We start from the raw sequence: 21,331 nt of genomic DNA, 5'->3' as shown, positions 1-21,331 counted from the left end.
TCCACCCAGATCCGACATCTCCAAATAATAACCGAAAAACTGTTGTGACGAAAAGTTCCGTCATTTTAAATGAGTTTATCTCAACTAAATTGAACATAAGAAACTTTCTAATTAAATTAAATTTGCATGACCTAACGCAAAAAAAAATAGGAATATATTTCTCTGCTATTTTATGCGATAAAAAATGGAAAATATGAAAAAAAAAATGAAGGATAAATTATTCAGTTCGAGGATGGAAAAAAAAAAATACTTTAGTGAACCAAACGTAAAACCATGATATATATTACAATCCGCTGGATGATAATTGAACATTAAAACCACATGCATTATTGTTAGTTTTTAAATAGACACGTTGAATAAATTAAACAACAATCAAAACTCTATTATTAACTAAAGTTGCATTAAAAAAAACAAACATGCGCGTAAAATGCATTTAGTGCTAATGGCTGTGCGGTGATGTAACAGCATGAAGACGATAACAACTCAATCATTTGTTTAGTCGTTGAACAAAAACAGATCTCAGGTCAGAACAACTCTTTATAAAGCCTAATGTTTTATAGCAGAGAATGGATGTGAGCTTTACGAGGCCAATGGCTCCACGTCCTCTAATGGCTTTCTCTCCCTCCACCTCCTCTCCTCCACCTCCTCTCCTCCACCTCCTCTCCTCCACCGCTTGTGTGCCTACAGTTGTTGAACACTTGATGTCTAATCTCCGCAACATCCTCACCCCGCGGTGGAGAGGTGAAGAAGCCCGGACTAGTTCACACCTGTCTGGCACTTTATCCTGCTCACCCCCCCCATCCTCTGCTATATTTGGCCTGAACCTCACACACATCAGCGTTTAGAACCAGAGCGCCTAGTTAGGAGGGTTTTTTTTTTTTTTTTTTATATATTCAGACGCTGGCTGGATTTTTCTAACATCTTCTGCCCAAAAAACAGGTTTAATAGGCTCCCCCCCCCCTCCTCCCCCCCCTCCAAACGCACAGCTCTCTCTCTCTCTCTCTCTCTCTCTCTCTCTCTCTCTCTCTCTCTCTCAGGGGTTACAGAGTTGGTTTGGTTCGAGACCAACTATTCCGTGTCATGTCTCCTCGCGAGCCGCTGAAGTCTTGTTGTGAGTTCACAACCCCCCACGTGCACTCCACTCCAAGTCCTCGTCGTTAATGACAAAGCGCGTGAGCTCTGAGCTGCATGCGCGCGCGTAATTGACCAGAAGCCGTGCCCAACAAAGGTGCGACCGATACTACTCCGCCTCTCACAGACAGGAGAGAGACAGTTCACACACACACACACACACACACACACACACACACACACACACACACACACACACACACACACACACACACACACACACACACACACACACACACACACACACACACACACACACACACAGTGAATCTTTCCTGACCTCCTCTCTTGCTCTCGCATACGCACAGGTACACATTAAATTAATTTACACACACAATTACACACACACACACACACACACACACACACACACACACACACACACACACACACACACACACACACACACAGTGTTTCTTTTGCTGTTGTTTTACGCATTAAAACAAAAAATAGTTCTCCACCCATTATCATGTCAACCTGACAGCCAATCAACGCCGAACTATGAGACACGCTGACAAGTCCTCATCAGTGTGATTTATGGTTTATAATTATGCATGATTGCTATTTTTCCCCCGAATTAATCCGATAATAAACACACACACATCAGCTGTGAGATGAATATTACAAAATAAAGATAAGGCTCCAAAAATATGCCATTGTACTGTTAATATGATAAAAAAAAAAAACAGAAATGGGAAAAAAGTACAATAGAATGTACTGTAGCAGGGGAACATATTAAAGCTACTACTGAAAGTATGAAAGGCAGAAAAATATGTTGTCTTAGGTTTATTCTCGGGCAGCAGAATTGTGGGGGTGGAGGGTGGAGGTGGAGGGGGTGGAGGTGTTGCACGGCTGAAGCTGTTCAAACAAAGTGTCTTCTTTCAACGCCCGGTTCCAGCTCGGTGTTTTCTTTTGCTCCGCCATACGGTACTTTTGTTCCCCTCAGCGGAGCGGAGAGATAAGGTGTCATCACTTGAACATCAAGGTTCCCCCGGTTGGAGAAGCTCGTCTACATTTCGCACAGCTTTGCCTGTAATGGCCACATGCCACAGTCTCTTATTGTCTTAACAAAGCACTAGATTAAGTCTCTCTCTCTCTCTCTCTCTCTCTCTCTCTCTCTCTCTCTCTCTCTCTTGTTTTGTCGTTTTAACATCGGCTATGATCATTTACCTGAACTGTGACCTTAAATCGGTGAACACCACTTGAAAGAAACTGCCATTAGAATAAACCAAATTAAAAACCAGAAACGCAATAATTCAGCTGTTGTGTTTTAAACTATCTTGTCGAATAGACCATTTTAATACAATACAAATATATACATATATATAAAAGGCTATACTATTTTCCTCTCTTCACGTGATTCTAGACTTTAAAACTATTTTTTTTTTAGACGTTCTTGCATTTGTATTTCAACTGCAAAAAGCCAAAGACACCAGCCTGTGAATGAGTTTTTAGGGAGAAACGAGCTGCCCTTGCTGATTAGAAGGTAGATAATCCCGAGCAGGCCAGCAGACTGCACACACATACAGGACAATATCCCCTTTCTTAAAGCAGGCATACGTGTCAAAGCCTAAGCGCTCTTGATTTTGGGGTAATGCTATCTGATTATACATTTCCCCAAAGTTATGAAGGAGCTGCTGGTTCAGCGCACACTGAAAAGGCCAGAGTAAACAGTGAAGCATGGACGTGGACCAGCTTTAAGCCCCACTGGCCGCCTGGATACAAAGTTAAAGTTCGTGTCTGTAATGAATGAACAATTCTGCAATCAAAGCCAGGTTCGCCAAAATGCAATTAGACCCAAACATTCAAATTAAAAGTGCTAAAGAATAAATCAACTATTTAGCAAACTAACCCCATGTGACTGTGTAAAGATTTTACATTTGCTTGCAGCTGCTTTGGTGTTGCAATATCTATATATATTTTTAATATTTTTTAAAATGTCACTCAGCTTGAATGGTTTGAAAATAAATGACAAGGTGACCAGTAGGAGACAAACCGTATACACAGATTGTTGTTTTTTGGGGGGCAAAAAAATAATAAAATAAATATATATATATATAGCAAGAGTCATTCAGAATCAAAGAAGTCCTCCATTTTCAATCCATGGATTGTTTTTCTTTTATTGTAAAGGGTATATGAAACTATAGGTGAATCGTTTTATGTTCCATCATTTATCGCAAAGTTTACATGCAGTCTCTTTCCAAATGAAAATGATAATAATAATAATATCAAGAGATTAAGATATTTCATTTTTATCACGGCTCTTATAAGACACTTGAGAATATCATCCCCCCCCCCCCCCCCCCCCCCCCCCCACCCTCTTTAAAAAAAAAAAAAAAGAAAACCCTGCTTATGGCTCTCTTGTAAAACCCTGTACTGTAAACACAAAGGCGGTGGGGTACACCTTCAACACGGTGCCTCCACCCCTAAAATAACAACGGTAATAGTAACAAGAATTAAGACATTTTATTGTTTTCAACAATATAGCATGTTACGTTATTACATTCCGGTAAAATACTTTTTTTTTTTCTTCTTTCTTTTCCTTTTTTTTTTATAACCTAAACCGACCTCTCTCCGCCTCACCTTTTGTCTGCATCAGCACTGCAACAATGATCCGTCTTAACAAGTCATACTCTCTATGAATATCTTTCCAAATTCCATTTCCCTTAAGCAAATAAAAAAAGGGGAAAAACTACTTCAACAAATCGTAGCTGTTTGAATTCAATTTCTTAAGTGCTCTGTCTCTGAAACCTGTCTCTAGACGATGAAACAAGCGGGAGTTTAATTTTGGAGATAAACGCGCCCACTGGCAGATTCCTCCACCTGTTTAAAAACGACTTTAAAGTGTTGAATATGAGACTACATGCTTTGTTACGGTGGCTGTCTTCAGTGCTCCAGTCTGTTTGCCTCGCACCTTGCCACCAAGTGCTTGAAGCCTCAAAAATTACTTCTCCAAAGAAAAAAAAAGAAAAAAAAAGAAAGAAGCTGTGCTGTCTTGTCTCCCCCTTCTGTGCCGTTTTTAAGAGCCAAGGTCCACTAGATTAGAAGACATAGGGTTCAGTATGGTGTCGTGGTGCAATGAGTGGTGGTGGTGCACCGAGTCTATGCCGCCGGGTACCGGGATGGCGCTGGGTCCCGGCGGGGGTGCGAGGCCGTGCAGGGACTGTAACCCGGGGTTAGAGCCGAGCAGCAGAGCCGGGCTCTGGGACGTGTGGTCCGGGGTGCCCAAAGGTGTCTTATCGTCGTCCGAACTCCCCAATAGAGATTTATTTCCATTCATGGAAGAAGTCAATGGGTTGTGACTATTGCCGTTGGAGTTCTCGTTGTTTTCTCTGCCAAACAAAAAAAACAACAACAGAAAATCACATAATTGTGGTTCAAGTACAAAGAAACTATTGCGACATATCAGCCCGTCTGGAATGGAAATCTGGAGCACAAGTTTTGACATATTTAATAACTAGCCAACTTCATAAATCATTCTAAAAAAATAATATGTAAATATACTACATTTACATATATTTGTGCATTTTTTAAATTCTATAAAAACACACATATATGTGAATTTGAGGAATAACTAACTACCTTGTAGTTGAATTACACCTAATGAGAGTTGAAATTACTCAATATTTAAACTCCCAAGTCTAACACTGAAAATATAACACTTTTGATTTTGCTGTGTAGGCCTACACACACACACACACACACACACACACACACACACACACACACACACACACACACACACACACACACACACACACACACACACACACACACACACACACACTAAGTAAATAGTGTTGTCCATGCTACTGTGTGTAGCCTACTGGGATATTAATAAGGCTGAGCCATATTTACAATAGCCATGTGTAAATATATGTATGTGTGTGTATTACGATCAAATGCTTAGTCTAATGGTTTATTAATGCATTCAGACAATACTGAAATCATTGAAGCAGTGCAGAGAGTTAACTACTGAACCTGCATTAAGTGCCTGTGTTTAGGGTGAACTAATTAAAGCTGTGGGTAAACACGCCTCAGTGCATCTGAATAAATGACAGCTCGAATTATTGCTAAACGTGTGCTTGTCCCGTATGATGTATAGTTCATTTGTTTACCGAGGTGAGTTGGGCTTTTTTTCCTCAGTGGGAAGACATGATTTACGCGGAGCTTTCAGCCCGAATTAGTGGCCAGCGGGGTGAAAGAAGACACCGACCCGGAGGACACCTGACTGGGACACGTCTGCCTGTGTAGCTTCCAAACTTTGAAATGTACAAATGAAAGTCCTGATGAAATGTCAACCGGGGCAGAAATGGAGGCTACACATGCAGCAGGCCCGCCACATCAATTACACCGCAAAACAACTTTTCAACGTGTTCTGAGATGTTTTTTGTTTTTTTTCTATTTCACCTTTATGTTCTCTCCAGTATCTTTTTTTTCTTTTCTCTGATCCTAATGTCAAAGTGAAATTTCATGTTATAATAAGTGTGATTAAAACATAAAAGTGGCATAAATGCAACGTTTAGAGCCTTGTAATTTACCTGACGACAAAGCCTTTCATTTTCTGCCTTTCAACTTTTACGCGCGGCCTGCACAATTATCACAAACACACCAAACACACAATGGGACGTGAGTTTATTGAAGACAAAACTATGGAAAAAAAAAAAAAAAAAGTTGGGGCCTGTTTCTAATATAATTCCCCACAAATAGACACATAACCTGGGAGAGAACTGGAGCGATAAGTCAATAACTAAAGACATTTGGTGCGTAAAACTGCCAGATGTAGGTCAGCAGAACCTACTGCCTAGAACCACTGGATGTTTCTAACTGTTTTAAATACAAACTCTGCCTATTCTAGCTTCATGTCACACTCCTATGAACAATAAAAGTTTGAGTTTGTCCCTGTCTCCTACCTCTCCTTCGCCTCCGCCGCTCGGTCCCGCTGCCGTCGGTTCTTGAACCAGTTGCTGACCTGCGTGGTGGTGAGTCCCGTGGCCTCGGCCAGCTCCCTCTTCTCCCGCGGGGACGGGTACGGGTTGTGGGTGTACCACTCCCGCAGGACGCTCCTGCTCTTCTCCTTGAAGCAGTAGCTGGTCTCCTCCCCGTCCCAGATGGATCGGGGCAGGGGGAACTTCCTCCGGACCCGGTACTTCCCCACGGCGCCCAGCGGACGGCCCCGCAGCTTCTCCGCCTCGATGTAGTGCGCCTTGAGCCACAGCTGCTGCAGCTTCGGGTGGTTGTGCGGAGAGAACTGGTGGCTCTCCAGGATCTTGTAGAGCTCTCGGAAGTTCCCCCGGTGGAAAGCGACCACTGCTTTGGCTTTGAGGACGCTCTCGTTCTTGTGGAGGTGCTCGCAGGCCGGCAGCGACCAGAGGAAGCGTCCCAGCCGCTCGATGTTCCCTCCTTGCTGGAGGACTTCGCAAACACACGCAACTTGCTCCTGCGTGAAACCAAACGTCGGAAGCATGGACATGGCGACAACGTGAATCAGTAGAGATTATATCGTGCCTTACTTCCACGTCTCCCCTCTCAGTCTCACATCAAATCAAAACGCATTAAGTCCATAAAGCCACAAAAAGGTCCTTTAAAAAAAGAAAAAAAAGAAAAGAAAAAAAAAAAGAAGAGCAAACTAAAACTTAAAAACAGCCCCAGGTTAGGTTTAATATCCAAAAATGCGTATGGTGGAGTAAACTCAAGTCCATTCAGCCATGCAAAAACCCCAGGCGACAAATCCTCATATAGTTGCTGAGAAAGAGAGAAAGTTGCTTCTCCCCGAGCCGTCCTCCTCCACCTTTTCTAACCCGTTTCAACATAACCTACTCCCGGAGACCGGGCTCGCTGGCTCGTTTTAATAATATTATTCTAAGCTGGCAAGACAAGCGATTATATGAACTCTGATTGGTCGGTTATCTGACCCGGGGATGGTGAGGATAAGACAATAGCCTTAGTCAAATTATTTGCCATGGTTACGCTGTCACTCAAAGTAACCTGATCTGCTTTGAGGTGGCTCCCTGGCAAAGTCCGCCCGATTGTTCCCTCCACGACCACCAATAGAAATATTGCTCGGATTTTTTCTTCTTAAACACTTTTTTTCCTCCCTCTGTACCTTCACTTTGACGGACACCTCTGGCAGCCAAAGAGCGCAGGGCTGGTGTGGGTGGTGGGTGGAGGTGGTGGTGTGGGTGGGGTGGTGTTTTTTTGGAGGGAGAGCAGCTCTGGTCCCGCAGTTGAGGGAAGGATGGCGCCAGAGCGCACGGAGCTCACGGAGCCTGCTGCCGGGTCGGCCCCGAGCCTCCAGCGGCTCCCACTGATCCATCACGATCCCACAACACCTGGAACACCTTTTAAAGTCAGTCACTTCATCATTGCCTTCAAGTGAAATGTCTGTCAACTGGTGACAACAAGTCGACTGGTGTGGCTTTTAATGAAAAGCTCACAAAAAAAAAAAAAGTTACCTGACCTGCATATAGCAAGAATATTTATACACTTACAAAAAATGAATTAGACTTATTCTGTCAGAGAGGTCGGAGATTTAAGTTTTCTCACGTCCATTCAGTAGAGATAGATTTGATGCAAGTTCAAGTTCATGTGAAGTTGTAAGAATTCTAACATTTTCTTTTATTTTTTTTGAAAAAGGCTTACTGGTGATTGGAAATAGCACGACGGTTAATCGACCACATGTGTCCAAATGTAATCATAAAGGGGCGTCATTGGAGAGTAATGTTACAAATAATAATACAATATATATTTTTTTAAAAATGTACAGAAAGTCAATCATGAAGCAGTTCATCAAAAATATTTATTTAGAAAAATATGTCAAGACTGCACTTTAATACTCCCATAGGCGAGCATCTGTTGCTTTCTATTAACTTAATAGCTAAATCAATGATTCAAATAATAAAAAAAAATCGAATCTGCTATAAATAAATATGACAATTTTATATCTGTGATCCCCAAATGAAAAACATATTACAGTATGAAGAGACACACACGGTTTCTTATAAGTTATCTGAATGAGGGGTGAGGAGGAGAATGGCAGACCATGTTAAAGGTGTGCAGCCGGTCTGATGGTGCAGCCGGTCTGATGGTGCAGCCGGTCTGATGGTGCCGTGAGGGGTTCGTGTGTGCGGAGCAGTGTGTGTGGCTCCGGGAGCAGAGAGCGAGAGTCTGTCGGCCGACAGCGGAGGAGAAAAACGACATCAACCAGCAGCAGCAGCACCGGTGAGCCAACACTTTCCCCCGTTTGTATTTAAGTCATCTGGCTGTGATCACAGGCAGCATTAGAAGATAAGAGCCGAGTAATCATTTCAATATGATGATGGAGAAAAGAAAAAAAGTGAGAGTATTGATTTTTTTAGAGGTTAAATGATTGTTAAATGATTTATGATTCAGAGGAGAAAATAATGAAAAAGGGGGTGAAAAGAGAAAGTGAAAAACACTGTTATGCAATTATTGGTGTTGTCAGGTATATGGTGCCGTGTGTCACGCGGACGTGCATGAGTGTTATTGACCATTGGGGCCACAGATTGACCAGTTAGATTTCTATCGCCTCACCATGGGACCTCTTCATTAGAGACACGACTGTCAGCTACACCCACACTCAGTATCGCATCACTCGACACTGCTGCCTCAAACCTCTCACACACACACACACACACACACACACACACACACACACACACACACACACACACACACACACACACACACACACACACACACACACACACACAGAGAGAAGATTAGCTTCTGACGCTTGTAAATGGTAGTTTGGAAGTTTTGAAAAATATATTTGAAATTAATTATAATTTTAAAAAAAATTACGATGTGGCATTATTATAATATTTCCCTATATATTACATATGTTTCAATAATTGTATTATTATAGTAACGCTTATTGTTTAGTAATTAATATGCTTAATGTCATGTGCAGGCTGCAATTTAATATTTTCTAAAAAAATAAATGGCAAATAAATATCAGCAGCACATTTCAAGTCCTAGCAAGGAGCTCCATGAAATCTCAGGGGTATAAAAAAATATAATTGAATCATCAGCTGATCAGATCACAGCTTCACTTTTGCTTTCAGATTGGAGCCAAGTTGTCATTTATTTCCCCCTCTAATCCAGGGCCCTTTTTTACTACTGCGATGAGCCAATTCATCTAGAAATCGTGGCTGTTGAATCGGAATTGTTAGTGTAATTATGAAGTTAGTTTATCAGCAGAGACGAGGAGTCCTGTAAGAGGAGCCTGATCCCTGTTTCCGTGTTGTGTTCCCCCTTTGTTTAATAAATTGACTGGGGTTTCGCCTGGAGCGCAGTTGGGAGAGTATTAGGGCATTAAGCGGGCTGATGGTAATCGTCCTGGGACCGGGGGCCTGACATGGATAGCGAGCAAAACAAGGAAGCGATTTATAGGCTCCACACAGTATACAGCTCCAAAAAAAAAGAAGAAAATCCCAGAATGGATGCGTTTTATTCCCCTCATAAAATAAAATAAAATAAATGAGATAACAATAGTATTATATACTATGACAAAGCCGTACATCATAATGTGACCGAGCAGATCTTCCTTTAAATCACTGTCTGATTGTAAGTTTCATTTGTTGACTGTGGAAAAAAAAATCAGAGAAAGCTCGAGCGCAGTGAGCGAGACCGATGAGTGAAAATATGAGCGCATGCAACAGTTTGACAGACGAGACATTTTAAAAGCAATTTCAGATAAATGTATCATCTCCATCGATCTACACACACACACACACACACACACACACACACACACACACACACACACACACACACACACACACACACACACACACACACACACACACCTAAATGCCTCAAAGTGTATCAAAAGCCATTCAGATATCCGTTGTGATGCGTCATAGTTTACCTGCATTTACAGACTGATCAATACAGATATGCAGGTGTTGCTGTATTATTATTCGTTTCTTTCATTTACTTTTCTTTAGTTCAGCTTTAACTCTGCCCTGCGGTCAGCAGTGGTTAAATGGAGGCCTATAGTCCATCCCTAACTGACTCTGTCCTTAGTCATTTGGATTATTTTGGGGGAATGATGAGAGCAGATGTAATGAAGACAGGGTCTGGAGTCTTATTGGAACTCCAAATGGGGGCCAGCGGAGGTCTCATTAGAAGTTATTCTGATGAGATGATACACTGTTGGAGCATGTAAGTTTGTATAACAGGCAGCTGTCATCCCACTTTGCTTTATGACAGGTATCTAGTTTAATTTATATTCTCCTCATACAATAAAATTATGGAGCATTGATGGAGTTCTATGGGATAAAATCTTATTACATTTTTTGACGTGAAGAAGTTTGAGATAATCCCTCCCTGAGGAAACTGTCCCACTCATCCTGTCGAAAAGGTTCAAACCACACCTGCTCACTCAGTCTGCGTTGCCCCCGAGATAAGCTCTATACTTAATCAACTATAAAGCCTCCGATTAGAAAGCAACAAGCCACTTCCAAAGAGAGGATAAATCAGAGATAATACAAGGGCAGTGCAAGCAATTAAAATGTGAAAACAGATACGAAGCATCTTCTTTGCAGGCCCACTCGTGGTAACAAGAACCACTGGGTGTGTGCACCGTCGGGGACAGGGCAAGTCCTGGTCCCGTGACAGTGTTTGTAAACCACTTGTTTCCACGGATCAGTTTGATCAGAGGGCTCTGGCTCTGAAACGGGAATTATTACGGCCACTGATGAATGGAGATCACCTTTCCCCTAATAGCCCCCCCCCCTCCCCTATTTTCACAACCTCCCACCGCTCACCTCGGCCGCTCTCCACCACGACCCGCACTAATTGAGCTGATTATTGCAAGATGTGTGTTTTGGTGTGTGTTGCAAAGCTTTTTGTGTTGGGGTGGGAGGGTTTTTTTATATTCTGCAAAGGCTGACCTGAGACAAGCACAACAAGGGGTTGATGAGTAACATTCTTTCGGACAGACATCCAAATGTTGGATAGAGAGAGAGAGAGAGAGAGAGAGAGAGAGAGAGAGAGAGAAATTATTAAAGCCAGAACGTCTGTGTCTGTACCGGTTAAAAGCATATGAATGAGGGTCTATCCAATAATTGGTTGTTTACATCTATCTTGTTACCCAAGAGGCCGGGGCTAGAGCAAGGAGGAGATTTCAATAAACCGCAGAGGCAAGCAGCAGGGAGGGGTGTGTGTGTGTGTGTGTGTGTGTGTGTGTGTGTGTGTGTGTGTGTGTGTGTGTGTTGTCTTCATTTCCAGAAGGCTCTGACCGGTCGGCAGGTTCATCAGATTGGACGGTTTTACATTTCAGGCCCGCTCTAGAATATATAGGCCTTCGCAAAACGCAGCAATTTCACAGGCAGTTAAGAGGCGAGTCAAGCATCGCCTTCAGTTGATGATTATCACAGAGGAGAAGAGACTATAAAATATGACAAAGCTTTCCTAACAAAGCTTTCCTACATGCAGCCTGCTTATAGTATGAATATCGTATGAAAGCAGACATGTGAATGTAATACTTACACAGAATATAACTTCAATTTAATGATATCAGATTTGTCTAATTCTGCAACATCTATAACTTAAAATGGTAAGCAAAACATTCATATTTTAGTCTTCATCAGGATGGAAAAGCTTCTGAGACTCTGACTACAATAATAAACGTATAAAGTTAATTATAATGTAATGTAAATCAGTTTGAAGTTAAACGTTTTAGAATAGAACAGTATAGTATAGTCTTTGTGCAGTGTCACCAAACAAGACAAACACTGTGATACATAAATGCTTTGATTCAGTATTATTCACAAAATCTGTCATATACTTGTTGAAATATACCTGGACAATATCTGAAGATAAATAAACGGCCATATTGGACATAATATAAAACTTATAATCATTCGTAAACTACCGTCAGCTTTTTTTTCGCACAGCTAAAACCCTTTTGGTGCATTTACCTTCTGCATAATTGCAATCTGAACATTTTCCTGAGTGAAGAGAACAAATTAAAAGCCCTGCAATTAAGCACAGCCCGTGCCCTCATACAGCTAGAACTATTACTCACTGGCAAAAAAACACACACACACCAATTCCCCCACTGCCCACCCACAACCACCACTCTGCTGTGGAACTCATTTACACCCCGATTGCAGCTGGCCTGAGCACTGGAGCAAACAGCAACAAGTGTCTGTTTTTCTAAAAGGCTGGTCATTGGAGCTGATGAGTAGCTCTGAGTGTGTGTGAGTGTGAGTGTGAGAGTGAGAGAGAGAGAGAGAGAGAGAGAGAGAGAGAGAGAGAGGGAGTGTGGCTCTTGCTGCTGAGGCTAATATATTCGATCAATCACTCCATTTGATTCCTGTTTATTTTCAGGAGTCGTACGGTCATTTCAGCCGCACACTGAGCCCTTTATGCGCTGCCAAGGCGTTTCCCCTCGACCACTAAGAGCGTACGGCAGGCATTCGGCTGTAATTTAGAGAGGAGAGGGGCTCCAGCACTTCTCAGATATTTCACGGTTCCTAACCTTTATGGTGAAATCCCCTCAGACCTGTCTCTCGTCAAACCCGCAGTGTGCAGACACGCAGGTATATGAGCTTCACACGTACGCTGATTTATGTCAACGCTGTGGGCTTGTTTAAATGACTGCAAGCACACTCCAGTGAGAAATTATGTATTATTATCGTCTACAATTTGGCAAATGGTGCAGAGGGCAAAGTTTGCAGCCTCTCCACGCATGCATTTTCTTTTGTACAGGCTTATAGGCTGTACGCTTTCACTGGGACTTTTTTTGTTGCCTAAACTGGTTAGACCTGCAAAAAATAGCATTTTCCTCTCTACAGTATGCTTAATCTTATTAACAATTTTACTAACTATTTTCAGTTCATGTGCAGATGGTTTGTGATGCTGCACATTGACAATGAATCCAAAGCTAACTAGAGCTTAACCTGCTCCTTTGGAGTATTTTGATACGGCGAGCAGCTCAGAAACCACCATGGGACCAATATGTAGGATCAGATAAACCTCGGCCTGCTCTGCATCAAAGGACACAGAAGGCCGGGACATATAATTGGATCATGATAACCAATTGCTTCTGATCATGTAACATCTGAACTAGCAATAAATGCCTCTTTTGACCAGAAGCATAAGGGAAAAAGTTTGCCCCACCCCTTAAACAAATAAAAAAAGAGGAGTAGTCTATAATGCCACAATGTTATGTCAGTGTGATTTAGGGATCCAAACTTATTTTGGAAACTGGTTTTACTCAAATAGCAAAGGATGCATGGATACATAAAACAACAACATGCCAAATTACCCGCACAGAGCTCTGCAGCTGAAGTGCAGCTTTTACAGTTTGTCTGCTTAAGTTCTTTACTCTCAGAAAAACATGGAGGATTGGCTGAGTTTCTTTCTTTGTCCAAGAAAATGTGTGAATTCCTAGATCGAGTATTCTCTTGAAATCAAATCCTCAGTATCATGTGTGATTCTTCTAGATCTTACAGTATAGTATTCCTTTACATACAACCCAAGCGTTTGACTCTAGCAAGAGTCTGCAGCATGGCCTAATGTTTTTCCCTCATGCAACATTCTTCCTTTTTTTACAGAGCTGGAACTCGTATGTCAGGAAAGAATTTATTAAAAGCGAGCCGCAGTAATTAGCAATGTGCTAATGCTTGAATTTGTATCCATTCCTGTATGCAGGGATTTTACAACACTTTGTGGTTTCACTTGAAACACAGGCTTGACCCCATGTCACCGGCCATATGGGCAGTAAATAGTTCCACGATAGAGTCAGTGGTTGTAGGGTTACTGTACGGTAGAGAAACGTCTTATTTTACATCATACTACATGGTGCTTTTATGGCATGAAGATGATTGACCATGAAGTTTTGGTAATGAGATTGGTGCTCTGTTTTAAGAGTTTTATTTTTTGTAATTGGCCTCTGTGTGTAGGTTGAAAAGAGCTGCGTTAGTTGCTATATCTTTGTGTTAAAATGTATTTTTAGCAATATTGTTTGTCACTGCGATGTTATTATGACATGAAACTAATCTTTCAGCTCAGCATTTGACAATCATACATTTAATTTGTTATGGGTGTGCGGTTACTGCACAATAAAGATGCTAACGTGTTGATGTTTAGCAGGTTTAATGTTCATTATCTTAGTTTAGCGTTGTAGCATGCTTACATTTGTGGATTAGCAGTAAACACAAAGGACAGCTGAGGCTGATGGGAATGTCATTAGTTTCATGGTGGTATCAGACACAAAACTATTTTTGACCTGATGGTGAAGTTTTAAGAAGTCATATAATCCTCAACGTTATTACAATTTAGAGTAAAGGGGACATCAACTTTGAATAGTTGTGGAGACATTTCCCTCAAAACAACAAATGTCAACCACATGGTGGCGCTAAAGAAAAAAGTCAGGATCACCTAAATCTATACGATACATCATTTGGGAACCATGAATGTCTGTACAAAAGTTAATGCCAATCCATCAAGTAGATGTTGAGATATTTCACAGGATAAGTGAAAACTTTAATCTGCTTGTGGCACTAGAGGACAAGAATGAATCCTCTGGGCACCACGAATGTACCAAAGTCATGGCAATCCAACCACTATATGTTTCTCTAAAAAAACAAAATATCAACCAGCTGATGGTGCTCGAGAATAAGTCAGAGGATCACCTAATATAGTAGGATGCATCCTCTAGACACCACCATCGTCTGTACAAAATACCATGGCAATCCATCCAATAGTTGTTGAGCTATTCCATTCTGGCTGAAGTGGTGCACAGACCAACATTGCCACAGAGACATGCAGCTAGCATGGCTAATAATAGTAATAAAACATGCACATGAAAAGATTTTCACAGGCAGCTGATCCTTGTTTCAAGAACACAAGTCGCTTTGACTCATGTTGTCATCACAGCACAGAAAACCACAAAAAGGGAAGGGTATCCGTCTCATCATTGCTTGTTTAAGTTGCTGCCTCGTCTTTATAGTACAGCTCTTACTTTTATCTTTTAACAGTTTTTATGTATTCACTGTATTATTCAAGCTCTGCAAACCCCATTTGGACTCTGAAGACTCCAAGAAATCCCATTAATGATGTGTCTACTTTCATCGTCTAATGACTTCTCTCTCATTAAATCAAACCATCCATCAAACTGTTTGCAGTACTCCGCTCACTATTGGGCTTAATGTGAGATATTGTGAAGATGAAGGCAAGTGTTTGCTTTATAAATAGAAGTGTGGCACGGCGCATTGCTCATTTGTTTTTATATGGAAGAATTGGATTTCATGATTGCTTTTTAATTCTGCCTGCAGGGTATATTAAATGCCTGCAAACCTCTGAACACTTTGTCCAGGAAACTAACAATTATAGTCAATCTGAGTGTATGGCAACCACAGCTATTTGAGAGAAAAGATGGGGCTTAGGCGGAGGAACTGCCTCATGCATCATTACACTTTACTAAGGTTCAGTTTCTCCATATCGTGTTGCTGTTTATGCCAGTGATTCAATCTATAGATCATAACGCAACGCTTTAAATTTATAGCAAATGCTATTTGAACATACACAGCTATAACAGCATTACCTTTTTAAAGTATAAAACATTTCAAAGATGTCTCCTATTAAGGGCATACCTATAAATGGTTTGTTACTGCACTAAGCCTGATCTCACAGAGTATTTGTGAGAAACTTACAAACATCCCTTTTACATTTTTTTCATGCTGGTACCTTTTGCAGCTTCTTAAAATCCATCAGCCACTGCATGCTAAAGCTCTCATAGCCTGTGATTATTTTGCGATTTTGAAAAAACCCTTACACTATCTTTGCTATACTATGCTCATGTTCTGTTATACATGTATATGGACTATCAAGCCTAGGGTTTTACGGTAATTGTGTCACCCATTCATCCATATATGATATTGTCACTTAAATTAGAATCACAATGGAGCAATGGAGCCAGCAGAACAGCCCAGTTAGCCTTATCATTTGCAACTTTCTCCATCTTGTCATGGAGGCTCTCAAAGGGATCTCAGGCCAGCAGGAGACTCTAGTTCCTCTAGCACAGCCCCGTCTCTTAACACAACGTTCAAATATAACAAACATAATGTTACCAAGAGCTGGCTTTTCATCAACAAAATGAAGACATATTTATCTGGAACAAACCAACAAAAGGTGTGTATGTTTAGCCTACAGTGGCCGCTCTTGGCAATTCAAAACACTTGGATAAGGCTTGCAAACAATTGTGGTCTTGGTTTATATAAAAAAGTCAAAACTGAGACAGGATGCCTTGGCTTTAATACTTAACCAAATCCGCAATATTTCCCTGGTTTTAACCAAACCAAACACCATGTGGGATGCAAACCTCTGTCCCTGTTGTCAAAGTCCTGTGCTTTAAAAGCAAAAACATCCACCCCGACCTCCTCCCCTCAACTTCTATACAGTGGCTACTACATCATACTTCCTGAATTGAAAAAGACATTGCCACTAAACATAATTCAGACAGCAGAGCAGCAGTTTAGCCCGTGAGGACTTCTCAGGTCTTCACCAATCAAAACTGAACCCAACGGCCATCCAGACAAAAAATAAATACTTCCGTTTCTTTAATATCTTGTTATGTTAGTGATTACTCAAAGGTGAGAGTCTGAAGAAGGACTGACCTCTGAAGTGAGAGTTTGTTTTGTGGGTCAGCTCTCTTTACCACCATAGACCAACATAGTATGTCAGAGGTTATGACTAAAGCATATGCGTCAGTATTTCCTCTGTTGTAAAATAAGTCAAACAGCCATGTGTAGAGTTGCCTTCTGCATCTGCAACTATTCATTTGTGCTTAGTTTCCCTGAGAGTCTAGTGGTTTACTCTGACAGGGCTCTCCAGACCACCAAGACAAAGTCCAAGATGCCCTGATGATGATATACAGCATGGGCTCCGACAGACCCAAAGCTTTTTCATACCAGCTTTGGAGGTCACCTCCAGTGAAGACGAGCCTGTCGGCGTGCATGGGGATGATGAGCTTTCACACAAGCAGAAAGAGGGGGATTACTGTCAATTGCTCCCAAATTGCAATAATACCCGCTGCCGGGCCACCCACACATGTGCTGAGAGACAAGTGATAAATTGCTACATATGTCCATTCCACAGTGGCAACTCCACCAGCACACTGCCCACAACGGTCTCCATTCTTTAACAGTGTGACATGTGGAAACAAGTGCAATGCAATGGCTCTGACTGTAAGAGGCATTGGAAATCTAAAATGTTTACTTGGATATGGAGGTTCAACATAGACAGCTGTTTTATTACTTTAATATGTGCTACCAGGCTACATTTTTTTGTGAACATGGTGTATCAATCTCTAAATCAGTAGCTTTTCAGGAGCCTAGAAGAACAAGCGGAATTACTGTTTGAATCTCTGACAATTCACAAATCAAATCTGATCATCACTATGTTGTGTTTTAACATTTTACCATCTGACTTATTCCCTTTTGGTACAGTCTTAAATCTTAAGTCTTAAAATTTAAAACCCTTGATGCGCTCCTTACTTTTGCTAGTTTCCTTTTTTTATCAACATTGCAGCCCCTTCGTACTGAACAGCAAAGAATTCCACCACATAAGGATATTTTGTATCCACTGAATATACATCATATCATATTTTGAAACCAAACCCTTCAATGTGTTCTCATGTAGGAATACACGGTAATTAGTACTGATCATATCATTCCTCTGCGTAAGAGCCGAGCAGATGGCTAATCCAGTCCCAGCATCTAATCAGAGCAGTCATTCTAATGACAAGATAATTTCATAAGAGGGCCTTTGTCTCAGAATATTTCGGGAGCAGCATGGGGGAGATTGGAGATATTCATCACCAGCACAGATTGGAAACAGGCTCTAATAAATGACACATTTGCTTCCTGCCAGTCCGTGTTAGAGGAATGGCAGAATGTAGTGGATGTGGTGCAGTGTGGGGAAGGAATGACATGGCTGGAGTGTGTGGGTGTACAGCAGCTGCAGCTCTATGCACTTTTCTGACTATGTATGTGCATGTATAACTGTGGGTACGTGTATGTCTGTGTGTGTGTGTGCGTGTGTGTGTGTGTGTGTGTGTGTGTGTGTGTGTTGTATCAGTAGTGAGAGCATTGGAATTCAGTCAAGTTAATAGACGAGGCATTAATGTAGAATTTACACCTTCAGGTCAGGGCACCAAAAACCTAATCAGTCCTTACAATGCAGTTGGTGGCTCAAAAGTGTGTGTGTGTGTGTGTGTGTGTGTGTGTGTGTGTGTGTGTGTGTGTGTGTGTGTGTGTGTGTGTGTGTGTGTGTATGTGTAGTCTTACAGTTGTTTAAGCCCACACAGAACTGCTCTGCTCTGTGTCTCTGTCTCTATGCAGTAATGCTAATGATTACCTTGGACGTTTCTAATACAGGCAGAAAGTAAAGTGAAACGACACCCATAAAATCAGATGTGGCCGTAAAATCGAGCCTTGTTTCTGAGTGTGTGCTGCACGGAGAGACAGCGAGCCACGAAGAGACATATTATTTACAGCACCGCGGGAAGTCACAGCCCAGCATAGACATACGGAAAATATATAGACGCACGAGGGCAGGATCTTCTTTTAGCCAACTTAAAGCCCAGAGCCGTTTATCAAGCCGGATCTCCGCTCGCTGTTTCCTGCAAACTTCATGTAGCCTGAGGTTGTGCTTCTACCTTGGGAAGGAGTGTCCGGGGTCAGGAAGTTAATATCAAACACACACACACAGTGAATCTTCCCTGACCTCCTCTCTTGCTCTCGCATACGCACAGGTACACATTAAATTAATTTACACACACACACACACACACACACACACACACACACACACACACACACACACACACACACACACACACACACACACACACACACACACACACACACACACACACACACACACACACACACACACACACACTATGTATCAGGTTGATGGAGAGGGCAGGCCTGGTTGTTGCAGCCAGAGTCATATTTACATCAGCCAGTGTAATATTATCAATAAAAGCCAAGAGGACGGCAGCTCGCCATAACTCACAACAGGCAGGGAGCACCACAGCTGTTCAGAGTTCATCTTCCTCTGAAGCAACGGGGGCGAAGAGAGATGTTAAAGCAGGGAAAAGAAAAAAGAGACAATGGGGAGGGAGAGAAAAGGCAAGTAGGAAAAAAAGAGGGCAGATAAAGACACAAAGAGGGAGATGGGTGACTTAAATTTAAAGACAGATAGAAAACACAAAGCTAGTTTACCAGGCTGTGAATTAATTTTATACTATAAATAGGGCTGCAAAAAACTATTACTTTCATTATTGATTAGTTTGCTGATTATGTAATATATAATAAACAATAAATAGTTTATAAAATGTCTATCTCAATTTAAAGATGAAGTCTTCAACTGTCTAGTTTTGTTTGACATACAGTCCAAAACCCGAGAAATATTCCATTTTAAATGATATAAAATAGAAAAAAATAAGAAAATTCTCAAAAATAAGAAGCCAGAAGCTGAGACTGTTTTGCATTTCTTTTTTCAACTTATAGATGACTCAAACGATTAATCAATTCATAAAATTGTTCCTGATGAATCTCGACTGCTCTATTAATTGCCATACTGTTTTAGCTCAAATTTCTTTATAAACGACTTTTGGCGGAATGGTATCATGAAGATATGATTGGATCGTATTATTGTTTAACAAACGACGGTTTTCTAAATGAATGACTTCAGGCTAACTATAACTAGAAGTTAACAAAGATATATTTAGGGTCTTTGTGTTACTTAACTATGGAACCACTTCATTCCACTGAACATCACTTTGATCACTTTATACATGATTTTGCTTCCATATTATCCTGCTGAAGATAATAAAACATAATTGTATCATATCGATTGCAGCTATATCGCCCAAACTGTCCAATTCAATAGCTTTTCTTGAGTTCAAACATACCGCTGGTTGTAGAACAGGATGGTTTTGTAAGTCATGGACTGTATACGGTTGATGAATTCAATCTGAATCAATACGAGTTCTACTTTCATGCATGCCAGTAATCAGTTTTTTTTCTTCCTTTTTTTGGTGAATTTAGGTGTCTCGTCTCATTTGGGAGCGATGCTCTTCAAATACTTCATCACCGGCCCTCTCAGTTTCACTGCAGACGCTGGCTGACCTCATGGAGTGACCTCACCAATCACAGATCAAAGTCTTTGAGTTTCTGGCTGGTCAGGTTAATCAGCGGACCACCCTGCAGAACCAATCAGGTAACATCTTACTTGACTTAAAGGAATTAGGCTGCTTTTGACGAGGAACTATGTAGTTTTCGTCTGATGCTCTGAAGTACACGTTTTAGTTTCTTCTGTTTGCTCTGAGCATGTCACCGAGTCTGTTTAGGGGGATTTAATACTTTGAATTCAATAACATCGGCCATTAGTCATTGTGATTTGTTTAATTTGGGCTTTGAAGGACATGGGAATGCACGTAAAACAATAGTGGGTGAGTCAACTGACAGGGGAGGAAAATAATTAGTCTCATATACAGAAAATAAACATCATATTTGAACATCATATACTGCACATACTTTTTATTTGCGATATTTAGATTTCTAGGTATTTAATTACAAACAAATATTCAGTCAAAATTGGAGCCGGAATAGTATGCATGGAGTGTGTGTTTGTGTGTGTACATGTGTACGCATGTGTGTGTGTGTTGCTAAGAATGGAGAGCTTGTATCACTTGCTCCTTTTTGAGGGGAAGTGACACGAGATACTTAAAGACCAAAATTGCCTCACTTAGCCAAACAAACTAGCTCTCCTGACATACACACTCATTCATTCGCACACACACGCGCACACACACACACACACACACACATCTAGAGCTCTCTAATGGCCAATAAACTCAGGATGTTCATTCCTCCTCTCAGGCTCACAAAAACCGAACAGCGAAATTATTGAGAGAAAACGGATTCCACTGTAGCTCTGCCTAATGACCACACACACACACACACACACACACACACACACACACACACACACACACACACACACACACACACACACACACACACACACACACACACACACACACACACACACAGTTTGAGGGTCAGCGACGGCTAAAGCAGATAGGATGTACATAATAACCCTAACATGGCTTTTATAAGCCTTCAGCTCTTTTGAAACGACAACGCTGGGA

The 21,331-nt window shown here is 41.4% G+C and overlaps 1 protein-coding gene across 1 annotated transcript; it reads right to left on the bottom strand.

Annotated features, from left to right (window-relative positions):
- Positions 1 to 4,150: 4,150 nt before the first annotated feature.
- Positions 4,151 to 6,604, bottom strand: six2a (SIX homeobox 2a). Its single transcript, XM_054600553.1, has 2 exons — positions 6,045 to 6,604; positions 4,151 to 4,463 (listed from the first exon to the last, which is right to left on the bottom strand). The coding sequence occupies exons 1-2, from the start codon at positions 6,602 to 6,604 to the stop codon at positions 4,151 to 4,153; spliced, it is 873 nt and encodes a 290-aa protein (XP_054456528.1).
- Between the last annotated feature and the right edge of the window lie 14,727 nt (positions 6,605 to 21,331).

The sequence above is a fragment of the Anoplopoma fimbria genome, chromosome 6 (genome assembly GCF_027596085.1).
Source record: "Anoplopoma fimbria isolate UVic2021 breed Golden Eagle Sablefish chromosome 6, Afim_UVic_2022, whole genome shotgun sequence".
Lineage (NCBI taxonomy): Eukaryota > Metazoa > Chordata > Actinopteri > Perciformes > Anoplopomatidae > Anoplopoma > Anoplopoma fimbria.
The sequence above is the reverse complement of the archived record's forward strand: the minus strand, read 5'-3'. Positions and strand labels throughout refer to the sequence as shown.

Bases quoted from the DNA above. Each gene is read 5' to 3' on its own strand.
- six2a (XM_054600553.1), bottom strand. From the start codon at position 6,604: ATGTCCATGCTTCCGACGTTTGGTTTCACGCAGGAGCAAGTTGCGTGT. The intron at 4,464-6,044 runs GTAGGAGACAGG...TTTGTTTGGCAG, and splicing joins GCGGCGGAGGCGAAGGAGAG to AGAAAACAACGAGAACTCCA.